General features: G+C 48.6%; 1 protein-coding gene across 3 annotated transcripts in view; it reads right to left on the bottom strand.

Moving 5' to 3' along the window:
* The window catches only part of SPTBN1 (spectrin beta, non-erythrocytic 1), a 233,273-nt gene that overhangs the window by 64,053 nt on the left and 148,304 nt on the right, over positions 1-20,916 (bottom strand). For all 3 annotated transcript variants that reach the window (XM_081188307.1, XM_081188305.1, XM_081188306.1), the window contains 7 exons: positions 15,482-15,655; positions 12,831-12,922; positions 10,092-10,172; positions 7,680-7,795; positions 4,997-5,109; positions 2,685-2,872; positions 858-975 (listed from right to left, as the gene is read on the bottom strand). In XM_081188307.1, coding sequence (XP_081044433.1) covers positions 858-975; positions 2,685-2,872; positions 4,997-5,109; positions 7,680-7,795; positions 10,092-10,172; positions 12,831-12,922; positions 15,482-15,655 — 882 coding nt within the window. The remainder of the gene's footprint in view (positions 1-857; positions 976-2,684; positions 2,873-4,996; positions 5,110-7,679; positions 7,796-10,091; positions 10,173-12,830; positions 12,923-15,481; positions 15,656-20,916) is intronic.

Genomic DNA, 20,916 nt, shown 5'->3' with positions numbered 1-20,916 from the left:
GGATCAGAGAAGGGAACATCCTCTCTGAGACCAAGCACATTTGTCCATCATTTGGCATAATAATAATAATAATGATAATAATAACAATAATAATTTTATTTATACCCTGTCCTCCCCAGCCAGAACCGGGCTCAGGGCGGCTAACACCAGTAAAATTACAGTAAAAACATAATAGGGGGGGGGGGAGAACCAATTTAAAATACAGGTTAAAATGCAATTAAAAATGCAGCCTCATTTTAAAAGCAGCCGATAAATCAAGACCATAAGGGGAGGGAAACATAAGGGTCAGACTGAGTCCAAACCAAAGGCCAGGCGGAACAGCTCTGTCTTGCAGGCCCTGCAGAAAGATGTCAAGTCCCGCAGGGCCCTAGTCTCTTGTGACAGAGTGTTCCACCAAGTCGGGGCCAGTACTGAAAAGGCCCTGGCCCCAGTTGAGACCAATCTAACCACCTTGCGACTTGGGACCTCCAAAATGTTGTCACTTGTGGACCTTAAGGTTCTCCATGGGGCATACCAGGAGAGGCGGTCCCGTAGGTACATGGGTCCTAGGCCGCATGGGGCTTTAAAGGTCAAAATCAGCACCTTAAACCTGACCCTGTACTCCACTGGGATGTGTTATGCAAACCAAGCCACTGTTGCGGTGGTGGTTTTACACCATTTAGAGGTGCTTTCTGTATAAAAAAAGCAGTCTGTAATTTTTAAAATAAGAAAATGAATACTACAAATAAAGGCATGCTAGAAATCTTATCCCTGGTCCACCCAGGACTCTCAGCATGGAACAGCCTGATCCACAAAGTACCCATAGCGCAGCTGCTTACACTACAGAAAACAATTAATCCAGGAAGTTGCATATTTACCTTGTTGATATCTGAGATGAGTTTCCCTTCCCTGGGCATGTACACTTTCTGATTATTAGCCCTCATTTTGCTTTGGATGGTGAAGAGCAGGACTTCCAAGTTTCCTTTTTCTGTGAATCTAAAAGAAGATAAAAAAACGAGAGGAGCCGAAAGGGAAACGTTAACTCTCTAAGGAAGCGACCAGACATTTTGTCCCGAGATCTACGTATTTTATATGGTTGACCGTTCTTGTTTTTTGAATCCCCCCTTCCCGGATTTTATATTGCTGCGTGCAAGACACATGTGCTCAGCTAGAAACAGCTGGTTCAAATGTCACAATCCGGACAGGTCAGCCGATTGACCGTTTGCATTTAGCTCCCAGCAGATGAAAGGACCAAGCTTTTATTATTATTATTAAATCTTTTCTCGCACTGTCTGCTTTGTGCGCGCTTGCTGACTGCTGAATTCGAAGCCTCACTATGCGATTCCTGCAGTTGACGGCAAAACGCCCAGCTAGGTTTCCGCCACAGGATCGGAGCCTTCGAGCGTTTACAGGAGGCACGCATCCTGCTTTTCAAAGCTGCACAATTTGTGCATTTTCAAACAGGCATGTCGGAGTCAACTTGATAAACACTCTGGGTATTGCTCTGAAAATCACCGGTTTAAACTTACTCTGAGTTATGCTACCGTGAGATAAGGTACATGGCTCAATCCTGAACAATACGCTGGAGTGTACATAGAGCTTTTTTGCAAGAGAGGGTTTCCCCCTTCACTCCAATGTCCATGCATACAATGAATGTGAAATGTCCAGGGCATCTGCTGACAGTGAAGAAAACGAGGGAGCAGCTCCTGGCACATCAGAGGTCCTGTGAGTCGTGGTGTATTTATGATGTTTGATGCCCCTGGGCAGAGGACAAGCTTACTCACTTTTCCAGGTAAGTGTGCATGAAATTACCTGGGAGTAAGCCACTTATCTCCATGTGATTTACTTCTGGAGTGTAAATACAAAAGAGTTTCCTGTAAAATGCAGGAGCAGCGTTACCCCCCAAACAAAACACCAACAGGATAAGGCTGGCAAAACCAACCCAATCAAGATCAGTAAGATAAAAAGCTAACTAAATATTATCTGAAAATAACTTTTGGGCATATAAGGGCGGTTGCTGGACTGTTGCCAAAGAAAGCCAAACGGATTCCAAAACGCTTCAGATTAAAAACACGTGCATTCGATTAATGTGTTTGGTAGAGCAGAAAGCTTTCAAGATGCACAGGGCTCTTCTTCAGTCCAAAAGGAACAGCTCTGTGCGACTCAAAAACCTGCCAACTTCTCAACACATAAGCTACTATGATTCCCACTTCTGTTTGTTGGCATACCAGGTATTTGCCCAATAAAAGGTACTGTATTAAACATTTGGGACGCCTACGCAAAGATAAATTGTCGTGGGCTGCAGTGAGCTGCTCCTTCGCACAACGCCTTTTCTGCTTTGTGGGTGTGTGCAACTGCTTGCACCCCCTTTTGTTTACATGCTACAGCGGAGACAACTGCAATCATCTCCAGCATATAATAATGTCCGTGACACACACCACTTAGAGCCTTGCAGTTCTGTTTGTGGAGACAATAATTTGGTGGCGGGAGAGACCACAGAGGAAGTAGTACAAGGAGAAACGAAGCTTTTAGCAAATGTCAGAAGGCATCTAACCATGAACTAAGGAGGGCTTGTGAAACACGAGCAGCGTAACTAGCTTCTAATTGTCTGGGACTGGAAGATGCAAACTGCCTAAAGGCCCCCCAACTGTTTTGATCGAGCTGGGATTAATTCCCGAAAAAGGACAGTGTCGGACGAGGCCTACTTGGGTGGCTTCTCCACTGTGCGGTAGGTGTTGAACGCCTGGAGCTGTTGCTGCACCCCAACCAGGGAGTTGGCAAACTTGCGGTTGTTCAGGATGATGATGGTTTGCTCAATCCACTCCAGGAGGTCGGAAGCCAGCGACTCGTACTTCTCAATCATCTTCTCCGTTTCGATGGCGTTGTCAAGCACCTAGGACAATAATAATAATAATAATAATAATAATAAATTTTATTTATATCCGAAGCCGGGCTCAGGGCAGCTAACAACAATAAAATAGTACAACATTCTAAAATCATTTCATTATAAAATTAATTCCAATCAAATTGATGGCAACCATTAGGCTAAAGTTCTGTGAAGATTGCCAAAGGAGGGGGTCAGGCTGTGCCCTGGCAAAAGGCCTGGTGGAACAGCTCTGTCTTGCAGGCCCTGCGGAAAGATGTCAAGTCCCGCAGGGCCCTAGTCTCTTGTGACAGAGCGTTCCACCAGATTGGAGCCGCGGCCGAGAAAGCCCTGGCTCTAGTTGAGGCCAGCCTAACCTCTCTGAGGCCTGGGACCTTCAGGATGTTTTTGTTTGAAGACCGTAAGTTCCTCTGTGGGGCATACCAGGAGAGGCGGTCCCATAGGTATGAGGGTCCTAGGCCGTCCAGGGCTTTAAAGGTTAAAACCAGCACCTTAAACCTGATCCTGTACCCCACTGGGAGCCAGTGCAGCTGGTATAGCACCGGGTGAATGTGATCTCGCACGGAGGACCCCGTAAGGAGTCTCGCCGCGGCATTCTGCACCCACTGGAGTTTCTGGGTCAGTCTCAGGGGCAGCCCCGCGTAGAGCGAGTTACAATAATCCAGTCTGGAGGTGATCGTCGCGTGGATCACAGTGGCTAAGTCAGGACGAGAGAGGTAAGGAGCCAACTGCTTAGCTTGGCGGAGATGAAAAAATGCCGCCTTTGTTATAGCTGCAATCTGCGCCTCCAGGGAAAAGGAGGTATCAAAGATTACACCCAAACTCTTAACGGACGGTGCTTGCACTAATTGCACCCCCGCAAGAAATGGGAGTTGCCCCCCCAATCCCATATTGTATTGGATTATAATAATATTGGATTATTGTAACTCGCTCTACGTGGGGCTGCCCTTGAGACTGACCCAGCCAAAAGCAGGCAGACAAGCAGGCAGAAAGGGACATCTGAGGGCCTAGGACAAGTGCTCCCCGTGGGGGACAGGAGACAGGGCTGGAAAGGAAGCCAGCGAGGCAAAACCACCAACTCCTGACAAGGCAAAGCAATGAAACAGTAGGAGAGGAGTGTTGACTCAGAAAGAGCCGTGTTTCCATGATCCCAGGTTGCTCCGGGGGGAGCGTGACGGATGGGGTCTTATGACTTCAGAGAACGCGCCTCTCCTGACTGCAACAGCAGCAGCTGACCTGCAAAAATGCAGCATGCCGTGACTTTCCGAGTGCTAACGGAAAATTATTTCTGTCTGCGCTTCCAGATTGGGGGAGGGAGGGGGGAACAGACGGTCACACAATTCTGCTTTCAAAACAACAGTTCACAGAAGGTTTGAAACTGGGGCTTCGGCGAGATTATATTACTCATAATATTTGTGCAGTCCTTTTATCCCAAGTTCGCGTCCTGGTCCCATGAACTACGCTCGGGATGGCAGGAAGCCACAGTGTGACTGTAGCAGCTGCCACAGGTTCCTGCAGAGAGTTCCCTACTGATTGCCTTAGTCCTATCACTTGCCCATTTATTTGACTATTTTCCACTGGCAGTGCCCAGCTTCATCTAGGGTTCTGAGCAAAAAAGGAAGTTGCTGCTCTTTGTTACTCCGAGTCCAAGGAAAAGGCTGGTGGCTGACAGCGGGAGGGCATGTTTGCAGAGAAAAGGCCGGAAGGAGGCTCCCTGTAGGCAGCTTTAGCTTCTGCAAGACTGCTAGCTGCTACAATCACTCAAAGGCTTCCTGCCACTTTCACAGGCCCCTGTGTCAGCTGGGACTTAAGTGGAATCTACACACATATAAAAAAGGCTGTGAAAATGCTTTTTTAAAAAAAGTTTTGAAAAATACATTGAATTTTCCATAGCTCACTGTCGCCATCTTGTGCCACATTTGTGCATTGCACTTTACAACCCATTTAAAGCGTTTTATTTGCAGCTGTGTAGATGAGGCCTTAATGCACAAAATACACGGTTCTATGGCATCCAGCACAGCCGCGTGAGGTAGGTCACTCGTGTTTTCGTTTTAGAGGAGGAAAACACAGCAAAGACAGTCATGCTAAGCAAAGTTTTGCGAACAAACGCCCATGAAACTGTAGAATGCAAACCTTTCCAATGCGCTTTCCTTCCACGGCTAAAGCTTTCATCTTGCTGAAGTAGTGGTAATATGTCACAACGTAGGTGATTATGGACTTTTCATCAGGGTGGTCAACACTGATATCTGTTAAGGTGTGGGAAGAGAGAGAGAGAGAAGGGGGGGGGGAACCAACAAGATGGTGTTACTGCAGCAGAGAATTGAGTTGCACGTGATTCCAAAACAATTTGCATCATGCTGGCAACTTAGGCAAGGCCTGAGAATTCAGCTGGAACTGGATGTTAACAGAAAAAGCAGCTGCAAGACTATCTTCTCACTCCCTGTAGCATCTCAAGGAATTTACCCTGCCTCCTGATGTCACAACCTGCTGTATTTACTTACCATACAGAAATCCACTAAGTTACACTAACTCTCAAACGAGTCCCCCATTTTGGCCACATCCACACCACGCATTTAAGGTGGTACCGTACCACTTTAAGCAGTCACGGCTTCCCCCAAAGCATTCTGGGAGGTTGTTAAAGGTGCTGAGAGTTGTGAGGAGACCTCTATGCCCCTCACAGAACTACAATTCTCAAGCGTTTCCTGTGGAGAGGGAATGATGGTTAAGCCGCTCTGCAAATTGTAGCTCTAGAAAAAAAGAACAGGGATCCCCAACGGCTCCCTTAACAAACTACAGCTCCCAGAATGCTTTGGGGGAAAGCTGTGGCTGCTTAAAGTGGCACGATACCACTTTAAGTGTGCAGGGTGGATGTGGTTTTCTTGCCATTGGCTCCAGCTGGTGGGAGGCAGGGAAACACGGAGTGATTTCACAGCACAAACTAAGCTCTTGCAGGCATTACTGGGGATGGAGAGGAGATAAACCTGTCTGCTGCCGCTTTTTTTCTTCTTCACTGTGTTTAGAATAACATCCTACTTCTGGCCTATGTCAAAGCTCTGGAGTTGAGGGTTTGAAACGAAGTCCAGATTTATTCCCCGAGTGAAAATATATACAGAATCATTCACCCAGCCTGGAAGTTACTCACAATGGATGGTGTGATTTGCCTATGAAGGCAGAGGTGGGGAGCTTTTTAAGCCAGAGGGCTGCATTACTTTCTGAGCAACCTTCTGAGAGCCACATGCCAGTGGTCGGCAGGAGCAGAGGGCGCAAATGAGCAGGAGAAATAGATTTTATAAATGGCACCTTTGTGCAGGAGGCTCCTTTCTGTGGACACGCAGGTGCCCCTCTCTATCCTCCATCCAAGAATTCAAGGGCATACTCCAGCAAGGCAAAAACACCAGAGGAGGATGTGAATCAGGGCCAGGGAGGGGTGTCCTTGGGAAGGGTGTGTGGCTGGGGGAGAGTCCTGAGGGCCAGGGAGAGATCCCTGGAGGGCCATGTTTAGATTCGGGCCAGAGCTTCCCCGTCCCTGCTACATGGATGTGCATATTTTGTGTAGGTCTTATGCTACGGCAACGGAATAAGAACCAGGCCGCAGAACCCTGCTCTACCTCTCTTTTAAATCAGAACCAGTGAAGGCGGTGAAGGTCCTGTGTGAGTGCCTGGAGGCGGTTGGAGGATGGATGGTGGCTAACAGATTGAGGTTGAATCATGTCAAGACAGAAGTATTGTTCTTGGGGGATAGAGGGTGTTGTGGGTGTGGGAGTAGTCTTGAATGGGGTCTTGAATGGGGTAGCTGTGCCCCTGAAGGACCAGGTGCGCAGCCTGGGAGTCATTTTGGACTCACAGCTGTTCATGGAGGCACAGGATAATTCTGTGTCCAGGGCAGCTGTTTACTAGCTCTATCTGGTATGCAGGCTAAGACCCTACCCACCCGCAGACTGTCTCGCCAGAGTGGTGCATGCTCTAGTTATCTCCCGCTTGGACTACTGCAACGCACTCTACGTGGGGCTACCTTTGAAGGTGACCCGGAAACTGCAATTAATCCAGAATGCGGCAGCTAGACTGGTGACTGGGAGTGGCCACCAGGACCACATAACACCAGTCCTGAGAGATCTGCATTGGCTCCCAGTACGTTTCCGAGCACAATTCAAAGTGTTGGTGCTGGCCTTTAAAGCCCTGAACGGCCTCGGTCCAGTATACCTGAAGGAGCGTCTCCACCCCCATCGTTCAGCCCAGAAACTGAGGTCCAGCACCGAGGGCCTTCTGGCGGTTCCCTCCCTGCGATAAATCAGGTTACATGGAAACAGGCAGAGGGCCTTCTTGGTAGTGGCGCCCACCATGTGGAACGCCCTCCCTTCAGATGTGAAGAAAATAAGCAGCTATCTTATCTTTAAAAGACATCTGAAGGCAGCCCTGTTTAGGGGAAGTTTTTAATATTTAATGCTATATTGTTTTTAACACTCGATTGGGAGCCCCCCAAAGTGGCTGGGGAAACGCAGCCAGATGGGCGGGGTGGGGTATAAATAATATATTATTATTTATTATTATTATTATATTTGCTGAGAGATGCTGGCCTCGCTGTTGGGCAGCTAGGTGACTCATCTGCAGAATGGGTTTGCAATCTGTGCCTGACCTATTGCCACAATTGCCCTAGGGGAAGTTGCATCTTGCTCGATTCTCCAGAAACCCTTTCCCAACTTCTTCCTTCAGGAGGCAACAAGTAGCAAGAAGAGGCTCCGGGAAGAAGGGGGCAGAGGCGTTGAGGGTAGGGGACAATACGGAACACACTGCTGCATCAGTGGCAAGCTGTTCTTACCTTCCGGGTCCAGGAGTTTAGTAAGGCCAAGGTGCTGCTCTGCCAGGTTAAAAGCGTTCTGCAGATTGTAGTGTGCATTTGATTTCTTCAGCTTATCAAAATCAATTAGGTCGGGCCTAAGCAAGGAACAGGAGAACGCAAATCACTTTGGGCCATTTCCCATAAAGTGAACTAACTGAGTCAGAAATATGAACGACAGAAGCAGAAAGTCAAGTCTCCTAGAAAGGTTGGGCACAGCTGTACATGATGGGCGGTCAGTAGTGGGAGGCAGCGCTTATGCGACCTCCCGTCAGCGGTGTTGCTGCAATTCTGCCATCTGCTACTGGGCACAGTTGCCAACTTTTCATAGACAAACTCATCTGTGCTGCACGGTCCTTGGGGCAGGGAAGCGCTGCCCCATACAGTATGTGGGTTGAGGAGAACCTGATGTTGGGAACCGGGAGGGGAGGGGAAGATGCTGACATGGAAAAGAATGGCAGGCGAGAGACGGAGACATGAACATGTGCAGCAGGCGAAGAGGCATGGGGGGGGAGCATGCACCAGGTGTAAGGTAAAGGTAAAGGGACCCATGACCATTAGGTCCAGTCGTGGCCGACTCTGGGGTTGCAGCGCTCATCTCGCTTTATTGGCCGAGGGAGCCGGCGTACAGCTTCCGGGTCATGTGGCCAGCATGACTAAGCCGCTTCAGGCGAACCAGAGCAGCACATGGAAACGCCGTTTACCTTCCCGCCGGAGCGGTACCTATTTATCTACTTGCACTTTGAGGTGCTTTCGAACTGCTAGGTAGGCAGGAGCAGGGACCGAGCAACGGGAGCTCACTCCGTCGTGGGGATTCGAACTGTCAACCTTCTGATCGGCAAGCCCTAAGCTCTGTGGTTTAACCCACAACGCCACCCGCATCCCGCACCAGGAGTAAGTGTGGGCAACTAACAACGAGGGGCAGAGATTCCCCTTAGCTGGAAGGGAAAAGGTTGTGTATACAGTGGACGCTCAGGTTGCAAACGTGATCCGTGCGGGATGCACATTCGCAACCTGCAGTTGTGATTCGGCGCTTCTGTGCATGTGCAAAGCACGATTTAGCGCTTCCGCGCATGCGCGACTGCCGAAACCCGGAAGTAACCTGTTCTAGTACCTCCGGGTTTCGGAGGTCTGTAACCCGAAAAAACACAACCTGAAGTGTCTGTAACCCAAGGTATGACTGTACAAGAAAAGCCACCCCCCACATACAAAGCCAATGATTGGCTTGAGGTTTCTAGTTTCTAGATAGAGGACAGGATTTCAAGAGGGTGTGTATGAGGGATGGTACGGAACCTTGCAGAGAGCAAGGCGGGTTCTTCCTCGTTTCCCAGGCAGCTGCTTCCCCACTGCTGAAGAGGCAATCCACTCTTCAATCAGAAGAGCGGCTTGTGTTTTCGGCGGAGGAAACTGCTACGGCATTCAACAACCAACAAAGCCCCAGTTGTGAGCACCATTCTCTCCGAGCAGGGCTCACATTACTTCCGTAAATACGAATGTAAAGTGTTACAAGGTCAGTTCCATAGCAAGGCGAGCAAAATTCAGGTCTCTGCCTCAAGGAGCTTACACTGCAGTTTCAGGCAGGACAGCAGAGAGAGAGAGAAGGAAGGTTAAAAAAGGGATAAACCCTGAGCCAGTGCAGGATAGACTGTATTTTTCGCTCTATAGGATGCACCCGACCATAGGACGCACCTTGTTTTAGAGTGGGAGAACAAGGAAAAAAAATTCTCCCCCTCTCTGCTCAGCGCCCCTTCAGCGAAGCGGCATGAGAAACGGAGTCCCTTCCATTTCTCCTCCCACTTGGCTGAAGGGGTGCTGCGCAGCTCTCCCTCTCTGCTGAATCCAGGAAAGTCTATCCCTGAAGCCTTCGGAGCCCAGCGCGAGTTCCTGCTGCGCTCCGGAAGCTTCAGGTTCCTTTCGCTGAAGCTGGGAGAGCAAGACTCTCCTGGCTTCAGCGAAAGCAACGCGAAGCCTCCGGAGCGTGGAGGGAGCGCTCCCTCTGCGCTTCGGAGACTTTGCGTTGCTATAGCTGAAGCCAAGGAGCCTGCATTTGCTCCATAAGACGCACACACATTTCCCCTTAATTTTTGGAGGGGAAAAAGTGTGTCCTATAGAGCGAAAAATACGGTACTTAGAAATCAATCCAATGAATGCTACGCTGGGAGTAAGCCCCACTGAACGCAGTAGGATTTGCCTCCTTGTCTACATGCATAGGATCGGTCCATTGTGGCAACAAAGGGAGTAGAAGCGAAGTCTTTTGCAGAGAGAAAAAGAGGTGGTGCGAGGCAGCTGTTCTGGAAGAGGGGGCCCAGGACTGCGGCTACGCCATGAGTTGCGATTCTGCATCCGCTGGTCCAGAGCTTAAAGACTCCATCAAAGTCTCCGACAAGTGCCCACCTGTGTTTATGGATTAGCGCGTTGAAAGCCATGCCGTCCCTCCAGCTGGTGGTGAAGTTGTGAATGTTGACGTTGGGGTAGCTGGCACAACAAAAGAACCAAAGATGGAAGGGTGGGGGGAGAGAAACAAAACAAAGACAACTCCATCAGTATAGGATTAAGGCTCAGAGATATGAATAATGAGAGGCGTCGAGTTAGCCGGAAAAAAGGTTGCGCTCAAGCAGCCTTCGGGTTACCATTTTGAAGTGGAACTGCAGAAGGCAGAAAGGGACACACCCTCCTGGAGGACTCCCTGGCAATTTCTATTTTTTAAAAAAGATCCAGAGGTTTCAGATATGGAATAGATAAAGGACTTACTGACGCCTGGGAGAACAGAACTATAAGATAGGAAATCCTGAGGCCTCAATTGGATAGCCTTGCCTATTATTCCGCTGCCCAGTCATTTGATCCTTGGGAGAGATACTGTATGTTCCCAAGGTTCATCTCGCATCTGTTAAGCCGATCAATGGCTACTGATCATGATGGATGATGGCCATCGCTCTGCCTCTGTGGTCGGAAGCATCAATGTTTCCGGATACCAGTTGCCGGAAAGCACAGGAGGGTTGAGGGCTCGTATTCAAATCCTGGTTGCTGGTTCCTCGCAGCCACTGTGGTTGGCCACTGTAAGAACAGAATGCTGGACTAGGAAGGCCATTGGCCTCATCCAGCACAGCTCTATGTACCTATCCTAGTCTGCGGTCACAGTTTATACAGTCGGAATGGTTTTTAAACGTTTGCGTTGTTTTTATATGCGGAATTGCTTTACACTGGTTTTTATTGTTGTAGCGGTTTTGTTTGTTTTATAATTGTATGCTTTACTGTAATGACCCACCCTGGGACCTTGCGGTGAAGAATGCTTAAGAGATCAAATAAAATAAATGCATTTTTAAAAATAAAATAAAAAGATCAGGACATTTAGTGTGACTTTTTGGAATCTGCTTCCCATGAAAATCAGGCAGGTAGCTTTCTAATCTTTTCCATAACCTTTTTTTTTTTTTTGCTATCCACGGAAGCCATCTTGTGCGTGAACCCACAGGGTTTTTTTTAAAATCAAGATAGGAGTAGTGGCACCTCATTTTAATCCCTGAAAACCTGCCTCCAGGGTGCTAAGATCGAAGGTGGATGCCCTCTTGGTTGTTACACCACCTTCAGAAGCTCAGCGAGTGGAGGCCTGGGCGGGGCATTCTTTGTGGTGGCCCCTAAGTTGTGGGACTTTTTTCCCATGGGGATGAATCCAGCACCCTCATTCAGCAAATGCTGAAGAGACACCCTGACCTTTGACACTTGAGATGTATATTGTTAGGGCCCACTTTATTTCTGTAATTTAAAATTGTTTCCAGCAGTTTTTAATATTGTGCAATGCTGTGTTTTAATGTTAACATTGTGTTTTAATAGCCGAAACCTTAGGGTGAAGGGCGGATATTAAATTATAATAATCATAATTTTCTTTACCAATAAATAAATAAATAAATCCCTGCAGGTACTTCCAAAATTATCATTGGGTGCCTGCTTAACACTCACCTGTCTACCCAGGCAACCCCTGTGGCTATTACGATGTCTTATAAATATGACCTACTGGATTTGTGATGCATTTTGCACTAGTTTAACAAATGTAATTTTTGCCGTTGAGTTTTATGAGGTTCAGCCCCGCGGCGTTTCATCTCCTTCGTGCTGGAGGGGTAGACATCTTTGCAAACAAATAAATAAAAATTAAGAAGCACGGGGTTGCCGCAGGTGGCAGGGGAGAGGCGGGGAAGGCGTCTGTCAACAAAATGGAGCCCTTTCGGTGACCGAATGGCAGGCTAGGATACAAGCACGGGGTGGGGAAAAGGCCTCAAAACCTGCGGCAAGACTTGGCCAATCCATGCCAAAACTAGGAAGCAAGGAGATGGGGAGGTGGTTCTCGAACGGGGATGAAGAACCCTTTGCAGCCCAAAGGCCACATTAACACCTGGACAAATTTCTGAGGGGGACGTGTGACAGAGGAGGCTGGGGCCGACGGCATTATTAAGGGCAAATTGGGGTGCACGTGTCCTGGTTTTTCTACCAGGTCTGGGCTTCAGTGTCAAGGTTTGAAAATGGAAGTGGAGCCATCAGGTTACATTCTCCACCACAGAGGACTGTGGGAAGCTGCCTTAAACTGGGCCCAGTCTATGAATCAGTCGATAACGCACGTCGGAGATTCAGACAGGGTCCACCAATCCCCACCTGAAGATGGCAGGGACTGAACCTGCCTGGGGCATTTTGCATGCAAAGCATGTGGTCTGCCACAGAGCGACAGCCCCGGAGGCTTCTGGGAAGGCAGCCATTTTAAACGCACAACTTCTGTAAAGCATTCAGCCCCTAAGTTCCGTATCTTAGTGCCGGCGCCGTTAAGTGTTGTTCTGAGCCACTGTATTCACAAAAACGACCTCTATCGGCTCATATCATCTGCAGGACAGCACAAGTTATGGCGCTGCCCTGGAGAAGAAAGTCTTGCTCCCTGCTCTGCACACCGATTTGCCTTAAGGGAAGCTGTTCATTAACTCGGGACACTGCACTTAAGGAGAGATTGAGGCCTGTGTGCTGGATGCTTCGGACTACAACTCCCATCAACCCCTTCCAGCTGATGGGATTTGTAGTCTTAAACACTCAGAGAAGCAAGAGACTTGAGAGAGGCTCCCCCAGCACTGTCTAGAGGACTACTGGGTCAAAACTCACCCAGCTGTCTTCATCTGGCACCATAGTAGCAGTGCATCTTTCGCAGACTTCTTCTCTTTGTTGTCTTCTGTTTCAACACTGATGTCCTGGATCTGCAATGCAACACATGGATCAGCAAGTCAGTTTCCCCCCAGCCCATTTATTTCAGACAGCCTTCAAACTTTCTGAGAGAACACGGTTGCCGAAGCAACCGCAGAGTAGGAGACTATAAGAACCAGCATGTGAACATGCACGCACGCACGCACACACACACACACACACACACACGTTGGAGAAACGTGCTAAGAGGAAGGCACGCTTGGCAAATCCACACTGTGATCAGCTCCCGCCCCGAAACCTATGTCCCCGCTGTGGAAGGATGTGTTGATCCAGAACTGGCCTCCCCAGTCACTTACAGACTCATTGTTAAAACCGTTACAGATAGGTAGCCATGTTGGTCTGCCATAGTCAAAATAAAAAAATTCCTTCCAGTAGCACCTTAAAGACCAACTAAGTTAGTTCTTGGTATGAGCTTTCGTGTGCATGCACATGGTTGTAAACCGTCCTGTGGCTTGTGCAAAGGGAGAGTGTATCTGAAGAAGTGTGCATGCACACGAAAGCTCATACCAAGAACTAACTTAGTTGGTCTTTAAGGTGCTACTGGAAGAAATTTTTTAATGTTAAAACCGTGTTTATGGAAGACAATCTTACTCGGCTACGAGTGATCGCCAAAGAAGAAGATGACAGCAAGCGTGCACTGGATTCCAAAACAATCTGAAGGTTTCCTCCCCTATATACGTACAAAATAATATCGTGAACAGAGCTGGCTACTTCCACTTTTAAAGGAGCATGCTTCACAAAGCATGAGAATGACCCAGCCCAGATAAAGTACACAAGCCCCGCAGATTTATAAGTGCAGAACTTTGGTTTCTGCCTATAAACTCCAGCAGGTTCAGCTCCCTCGTAAATCTTTGTGAACTGTAGCCTTGGCTCTGCAGGAAATCGCGGCCCTGATCTGCATAATTACGTAACGAAGTGCTGGGAAGGAATGCCCCGTGGGGAGAGGTTGAAGGAAATTCTCTCTGAAGGGGAAGAGGGAGAAATAAACAGGAATCCCCAAAGTGGCTTGCTTTGGTGGGATGGGACCGCTAATCCTGGTTTCCTGACAGGTGGGTCACTGTTCCTTACCGGGAGGGAGATGGGGGGTGGAGGTTGGTGCCCCAAAAACAAACTAGCAGGAGCAGCCCACCTGCCAGAACACTAGCATGGCAGTTTCATCCCACCCAGAGAGAACCCCTACCCCAAAATATGCTGCTGTGGCACAAAATGCTGAACGTTTATCACGGGGCTACACCTTTGTCTTTTTCCTTAATTACCGTATTTTTCGCTCTATAGGGCGCACCTAGTTTTTTTTTTGGGGGGGGAATAAAGAAAATAATTTTTATTTCCCCCCCCCGGCGCAGGGTTGGGGCCAGGGGAAGTCCGAGCTTCCCCCGACCCCAGCCCCCAGAACAGGCTGCTATCCCCAAGCCTAGGGAGCCCGGCAGGAGTTCCCGCTGGGCTCCCCAGGCTTGCGGATATCTGCCCAAAGCCTGGAGAGCGAGAGGGGTCGCTGTGCAGCGACCCCTCTCACTCTCCAGGCTTCAGTGAAAGCCTGCATTTGCCCCATAGGACGCACACACACATTTCCCCTTAATTTCTGGAGGGCAAAAAGTGCGTCCTATAGGGCGAAAAATACGGTAATTACAGGTGTTTGTGTGGGGTGTTGGTCTTACTGGAAATACATTATTATTTCAGATTATTTATGTATCTCCCTCTGCACAAGCCACAGGACGGTTTACAACAGTGGTTCCCCAAGTCAGATGGTACCAGACCTGAGGGTGGGTGGGTGTGGGAGGATTACTGGAAGGGGGCACTAGGAGGCAAGCCTTGGTTGTTGGGAGATGTAAATGGTTACCAGGCTTTGACAATCTCGTATCTCTGCAACAAGCTCCTCAATTTTGTTGAACTGATTAAACTAAATAGCTTCAACTAGATTTTGAATAAATGTGCCGTTTGCAGTTTTATTACCTACCTTTGTGGGTCGCGCAAACTGCTATTCTGAATCATGCTTTTTATAGGGTAGGGGGCACTCTGGGTGGGTTTATGGAAGCAAGGGGACAGCAGTCCCAAAAAGTTTGGGAAGCACTGGTATTCAACCAGGCAAAATTCAGTAAAATCCCCAAAATAAAACAGTCCTTTAAATATGCATAAGAAACCAAAGAAAAATAACTATCAATAGAAGCAGCTGCAGCAGCAATCAGTGCATAGGAAGGCTTCACCCTCCACTATCAGAATTTGAATTTCCCTAGCTCTCAGTGCGGCTAGGAGTATTTTAGGGAGAAAGTTCCTATCGTTGCCGGTGAGAACTTTCTCGCCATGGCTCCCAGGCATGCAAAGGTGTGTGGGGTGATTTTAATTTCGTTCCGCAGTTTAGGAATGAAGAAATCTTCCTCCCCTTCCTATTCAAAGTAAGAACCAGCCCCAGCCTGTATAACTAATTATAAACAAAATACACCATGCATTCAGGGCAGCCCTAAAGTGATTCCGCTAAGACTGATGATCTGGGAAGCCGGGAACGATGAGTGTGACTTGCAGGGAAAGGCAAGTGCCAAAGGTGATCTCAGATTTACCTGGAACCTCAATATAATAGTCCAAATAAGGCCGAGGGTAAGTCTGTGGTTCCCGTCCACGATATCGTGGGACCCCATGTTTTCGAGATGCACCCGTTGCTCTTTCAGGAACTGGAGGGCTTTGTCGACATTCTCCAAGCAGTGAATGCGCATCCTTCCCTTTGTTGGCTTGGGCTGCAAGAAGAACATTCGGAAGAAAAAGAAAGAAGGGAAACGAAACGTCAGTGCAAAGGTGGTCAATCAAGGGTGCATGAATCCAAGCAGCCAACTCATTTCCAGTTCTGTGGCTGGTAAGAAGAAGAAGAGTTTGGATTTGATATCCCGCCTTTCACTCCCTTTAAGGAGTCTCAAAGCGGCTGACATTCTCCTTTCCCTTCCTCCCCCACAACAAACACTCTGTGAGGTGAGTGGGGCTGAGAGACTTCAAAGAAGCGTGACTGGCCCAAGGTCACCCAGCAGCTGAATGTGGAGGAGCGGGGAAGCGAACCCGGTTCACCAGATTATGAGACTACCGCTCTTAACCACTACACCACACTGGCTCTCAACAAGTGACATTAACTGTAACAGCACTTGCTTTACAACTACCAGATCCCATATATTACAGTCTCTTCACTTCCTTAATCTGGAGGTTGGTTCTGCTTGTAAATCTAGACAACTTGTCTCCTCCAGTAGCTTCATCAGTGGAAGGTCACCCAGCAGCTGCATGTGGAGGAGCGGAGACGCGAACCCGGTTCCCCAGATTACGAGGCTACCGCTCTTAACCACTACACCACACTGGCTCTCCCAAGAAACTCCTGCACACGCAAGGCTTTCCCACCCATTTTAATGGACAGTTCTGCATGCGGACAAGGATCCCGGTTGTCAGACAGCCCCCATCCATTGAAGTGTGTGGGAAGCCCTTGATGGTTAATTTCTGACCCTGCAAAGAACAGATGCATGGTGGCAATGCCAATCAATTTCAATGGGTCTACTCAGAGTATGAATGATGCAGCCCGCTGTATCCTGCTTCTGATGAATTTGCTGTAATATGAGTGACTACGAAGCAAAGGCAGCCAAAGCTAACAAGGGTGATTATCTCCCAGCATAATAATAAATAAAACCTTCGTTCTTTTGAGCTCTTCGTCCACCACTAGGAACTGTCTCCACTCGTAGTCCCCGCATGAATGGAGGGATAATTTTGGATACGTTATCCAAAATACCTCAGGAAGTTGCCAAAGGAATGCTCATTCAGAGACTCCTCGGGCTTTATCATGGAGCTGGAGAATAAATACTTGTCTTTGTAGCAGGGAGATTTTGCTTGGCGCAGAGAGAACTGGTGTGAAACAGCTTGGCTGACTGGTTTTTATTTTATTTTTCTGGTCAAAAGGCTAAGGAGTAAACCCGACACAAATCCGGACTGGAGTCCCTAAGGCGGGTGGATGGCGCCTTGAACGCTTTCTCCTGGCAACTCCTGCAGCCAAGCTGGTGCCAAATGTATTGCTATCCTTTCTTTTGGACCCCATCAGCGAGGCTGGGGGGGTGGTCTTGTCAACTGGGCAGCCTAGGACCTCCAGACACCCTGCCCAAGCTTGCACCCCAGGGAGGTCACTTCCATGCTGCTAACACAGCCGTTTAACCTCACCCCTGCAGGCGTACTCCATTGTTTCTTGAGGCAGATGGATGCCGATGATGACAACAACTAAAGGGAGAACAGCAGGACCTATGAAGGTGGTAGAAGAGATCTGAACTCAGATCCTGCTGGCCCAATGCAATGTGCTATCCACTGCCCTCACGCAAGCCAGAGGCTGCAAATCAGAAGGCAGGGGAAAGAGGACTTTACCACCCGCCTTAAACTTCGGATTGCTCTCTTTAGTTCTCACAAGGGCTGGGCGATATCTGGTTTCCAACTTCACAATATATCACCAGCTAAACATCGCGATATACCGATATATCACAATGCCTGAAATAAGGGTGGAGCTACACAGAGGCACTGGCTGGATTCACTGTTTTCCCTGCATGATGATTTTTGCTGGTGCCCGCTCTTGCGATTTGCTTCCTTCTGTGGGAGGCAAGGGAGACCTAAGTCGGCAGAGTTAAGGGGGCTGCGGAAATCAAGAGAAGTATTGTTTCCCCCCACATTGTGATTTTTGCATAACACACACGTCATGATTCGCAATATATTGCCAGGTACAAAATTATGAAACCGATATCGTAATTCAAACAGGTTTTGGGTTCGCTACGCAAACATTCCTGCAAAAAAAAAACACACAAAAAAAACCACACTTTGCAGCCGGAATAATTGGTCAAGCGAACCAAAAACATGTGCAAGTGTTTACCAGGTATCAAGCTGGATACAGTATTTGACAATGCAAAATTGAAGGCAGGCCCTTGTCAACAAATTACCTTCCAGTATGCAGAGAGCTTGAGTTTGGATTTGATATCCCGCTTTATCACTACCCAAAGGAGTCTCAAAGCGGCTAACATTCTCCTTTCCCTTCCTCCCCCACAACAAACACTCTGTGAAGTGAGTGAGGCTGAGAGACCTCAGAGAAGTGTGACTAGCCCAAGGTCACCCAGCAGCTGCATGTGGAGGAGCGGGGAAGCGAACCCGGTTCACCAGATTACGAGTCCACCGCTCTTAACCACTACACCACACTGGCTTTTGGTGGTCCCTCTTAAAGACTTCCAGTTCTGCAAAATTTGCAGCACCCACTCTCCACAGGTGCACACATACCTAGACAAAGGCTTTGTTGCCTGGCTTGCCTGAAGTTGGGTTTTAAAATACAGCGTGTACATGATGCTAGTTAAATTTAACTGGAACACCCCCATTCTTGTGTCCCTGTACTCACATTCCTTGCAGTGGTGGGAAAGTGCTAAACAAGCAAATAAAGCTCTGGCTGCTCACAGTAATGAGAACTGGGAAGACTCCAGGAAGTGCTGGCTGCCAACAGGCAAACCTCTTTTCAAAAAGGCCTGGTCAGAATCACAGCCACGGCTGATTGAGTAGGCTCTGTGAGAAGCGAACTTTACAACTTCTTTGGGGATCCTATATATATATGAGCAAGATGGATGTTAGGAAGGAGAAATCCGTTCCAGCTCGCTCCCACGAAGGAACAAGAAAAGGAGGCACATAATCCGGCGGGGTGGTGAGAGCGAAACGTTGGAGACAAGCTGCAAATTGGGCAGAAACCACATTTAAAAAGCATCTGTCAAGTTGCAGCATTAAAGGGCTCTGTGTGCAGCTCCTAAAGAGGGGGGGGAAAGAAAAATGAGGAGGGGGTGAGTCAGCGAGCTAACTGCCTCCGGAACAATTGCAATTTACTACATTGAAGTTAATTGGAATTCGTGGGATTGCTTTGTGAGGAACAGCAGAGCCACAAGGCTTCCCAGAATTCATCTAGTATAATGAGTCAGGATTCTCCATAATGATACGATATTAGCAACATGGGGGGCCCCTCCTCCTCATGATGTAGATCATAGAGGCCAAAGATGAGGAACCTGAGGACCAGGGGCTGAATGTGGCCCCCAGGCCTCTCTATCTGGCCCTTGGAGCCCTCTCCAGAAGCCACACTAATCGCTAGCCCTGCTTTGTATCAGGAAGCTTTTGCTAGCTGGAAAAGTGTCCCTAATCTGGACGGAAGGCAGAGAGGGGTGAGCGACTGTATGTGCAAACAAGCCTAGGGGACAAAGGTAACATTTGCAGCTGCTGCTAGGCCTATTTTTGCCTCTGGCCCCACACACCATTAGCATGTAGGCCTTAGCAGCTTGCCCAGAAGGGAGTGTGTCCCTTGGAGCTCTGGCCCAAGAAACAGCTTTTTTGTTCCCACTTCCTTTTCTTGACTTGCCCATTAGTCCAAGCATTCAAGCCTGCCAGAAGACATATCTGGCGTATGAGCCACCAAGATATATTCTGCCTGGGTTCCTGCAATGAACCCCAGGGGAGGCATAACTTTAAAACACATTGTTTTCCGGGGTGGGGGTGGGGAGACTCTGGAGTCCGCTGGCAGTCCCAAAATGCCACGATTGTTATGTACTGAAGTTCTCACCCTGGGCCAGCAGGGGGATACTGTAGATAGTTTTCACTCAGGTCCACATATGCAAATAAGGGATTGAAAGTGACGTTCAGTGATTGGATAGTTACAGAAAATGGTTCCTGTTGCGTTCTAGTGGAGCTCTATATAAGCAGGCTGGCTGAACCCTTCAGTTCAGTTCTGTTCTGGCCTGTGAATAAACAAGAGCTGTTTGAAGAATCACTGTGTCGTCTGATATGTTCACCCACAACTTAATAACGACAATCCCACTTATGGCAGGGGCTTCTATGAAGAGCTACATTCCATTGGTGGCAATGTGTCAGGGAATGCATGGCAACAGTGGGCGGAGCAGGAGCCAGCAGTGGGCGGAGCTCTTCTATGAAGAGCTACATTCCATTGGTGGCAATGTGTCAGGGAATGCATGGCAACAGTGGGCGGAGCCAGAGCCATAAGTAGGTGGAGCCAAGACCAAAAGTGGGTAGAGACAGCTGCCCCCGCCGCAACACTCCTTTCCCTTTCTCTTCCTACCCACCTGGTCGGAGGAGGCAAGACAGGCTGCTCTTGCAAGATGCCCAAACTGATCACTTGGCAGGTGGCTGCTCTATTGCTGTGTCGATTTTTGGCCCCCTTCCTCCAGTTCCTCCCCCACCTTGACCTCTTTCCCACGGGGCTGCCATCTGCATGTGAAATTGAGCCAAAAGATGCAAGAAAGTAGACCCAAAACTGAAGGGGTTCATTCCCTTCCCACCTACGGCGCTACGAGAACGGGGTTTGCGGCCTTTTAAAGGCGCGTCTGCACTCAGTAGGGTTCTCCTATCCCAGAGTCTGGCTCAAAGCTGCAGGGTTTTCTCCTTTTCGGGTTCTCCGGGGAAGATGTCAACTAAGGGCAAGGGGCCAGTGCCAAGGCAGAAGGCTTGATGACATCTGATACATGTTATGCCCACCAGGCTCTGCCTTCCCCACATCCTGACAGGTAAAGATTTGCTACTAGGGTCTCCTGCCTTCCTCCACCAGGTCCCACCTCCAACTCCCAAGCTCTTCCTGCTTTCAGAAGGCCAAGCAATCCCCCAGCCAATGTGGCCTTGGGAAACTGCCCTCTCAGTCATGACTTTAACGCAACATCTCTTTTGCTTTCCGTTCCGTCGATTTAAGCGACTCACTGAAACAGCTGCGGCAAAAACCAGAAGTTTATACAGCTGTATTATGTATCTCGGGGAAACATGTGGCATAAACATTAATATTTTGCTACGGTCACCCCTTTCTGACCCCTGTGACTCTGATGTAAAAAGTTTCACTTCATCTTGCTGCAACTCACTGAAGTTCTTCATTCTGGGAGCATAACGGCAAGAATCTCATCTGTTCTGATCTGGAGAGGGGGAGGTTTATTGGCTTGTGGGGGTTCCCCCCCCCCCCGTGTTTGTTCTT

This window comes from Podarcis bocagei (genome assembly GCF_964188305.1).
Source record: "Podarcis bocagei genome assembly, chromosome: 3".
NCBI classification, from domain to species: Eukaryota; Metazoa; Chordata; class Lepidosauria; order Squamata; family Lacertidae; genus Podarcis; species Podarcis bocagei.
The sequence above is the reverse complement of the archived record's forward strand: the minus strand, read 5'-3'. Positions and strand labels throughout refer to the sequence as shown.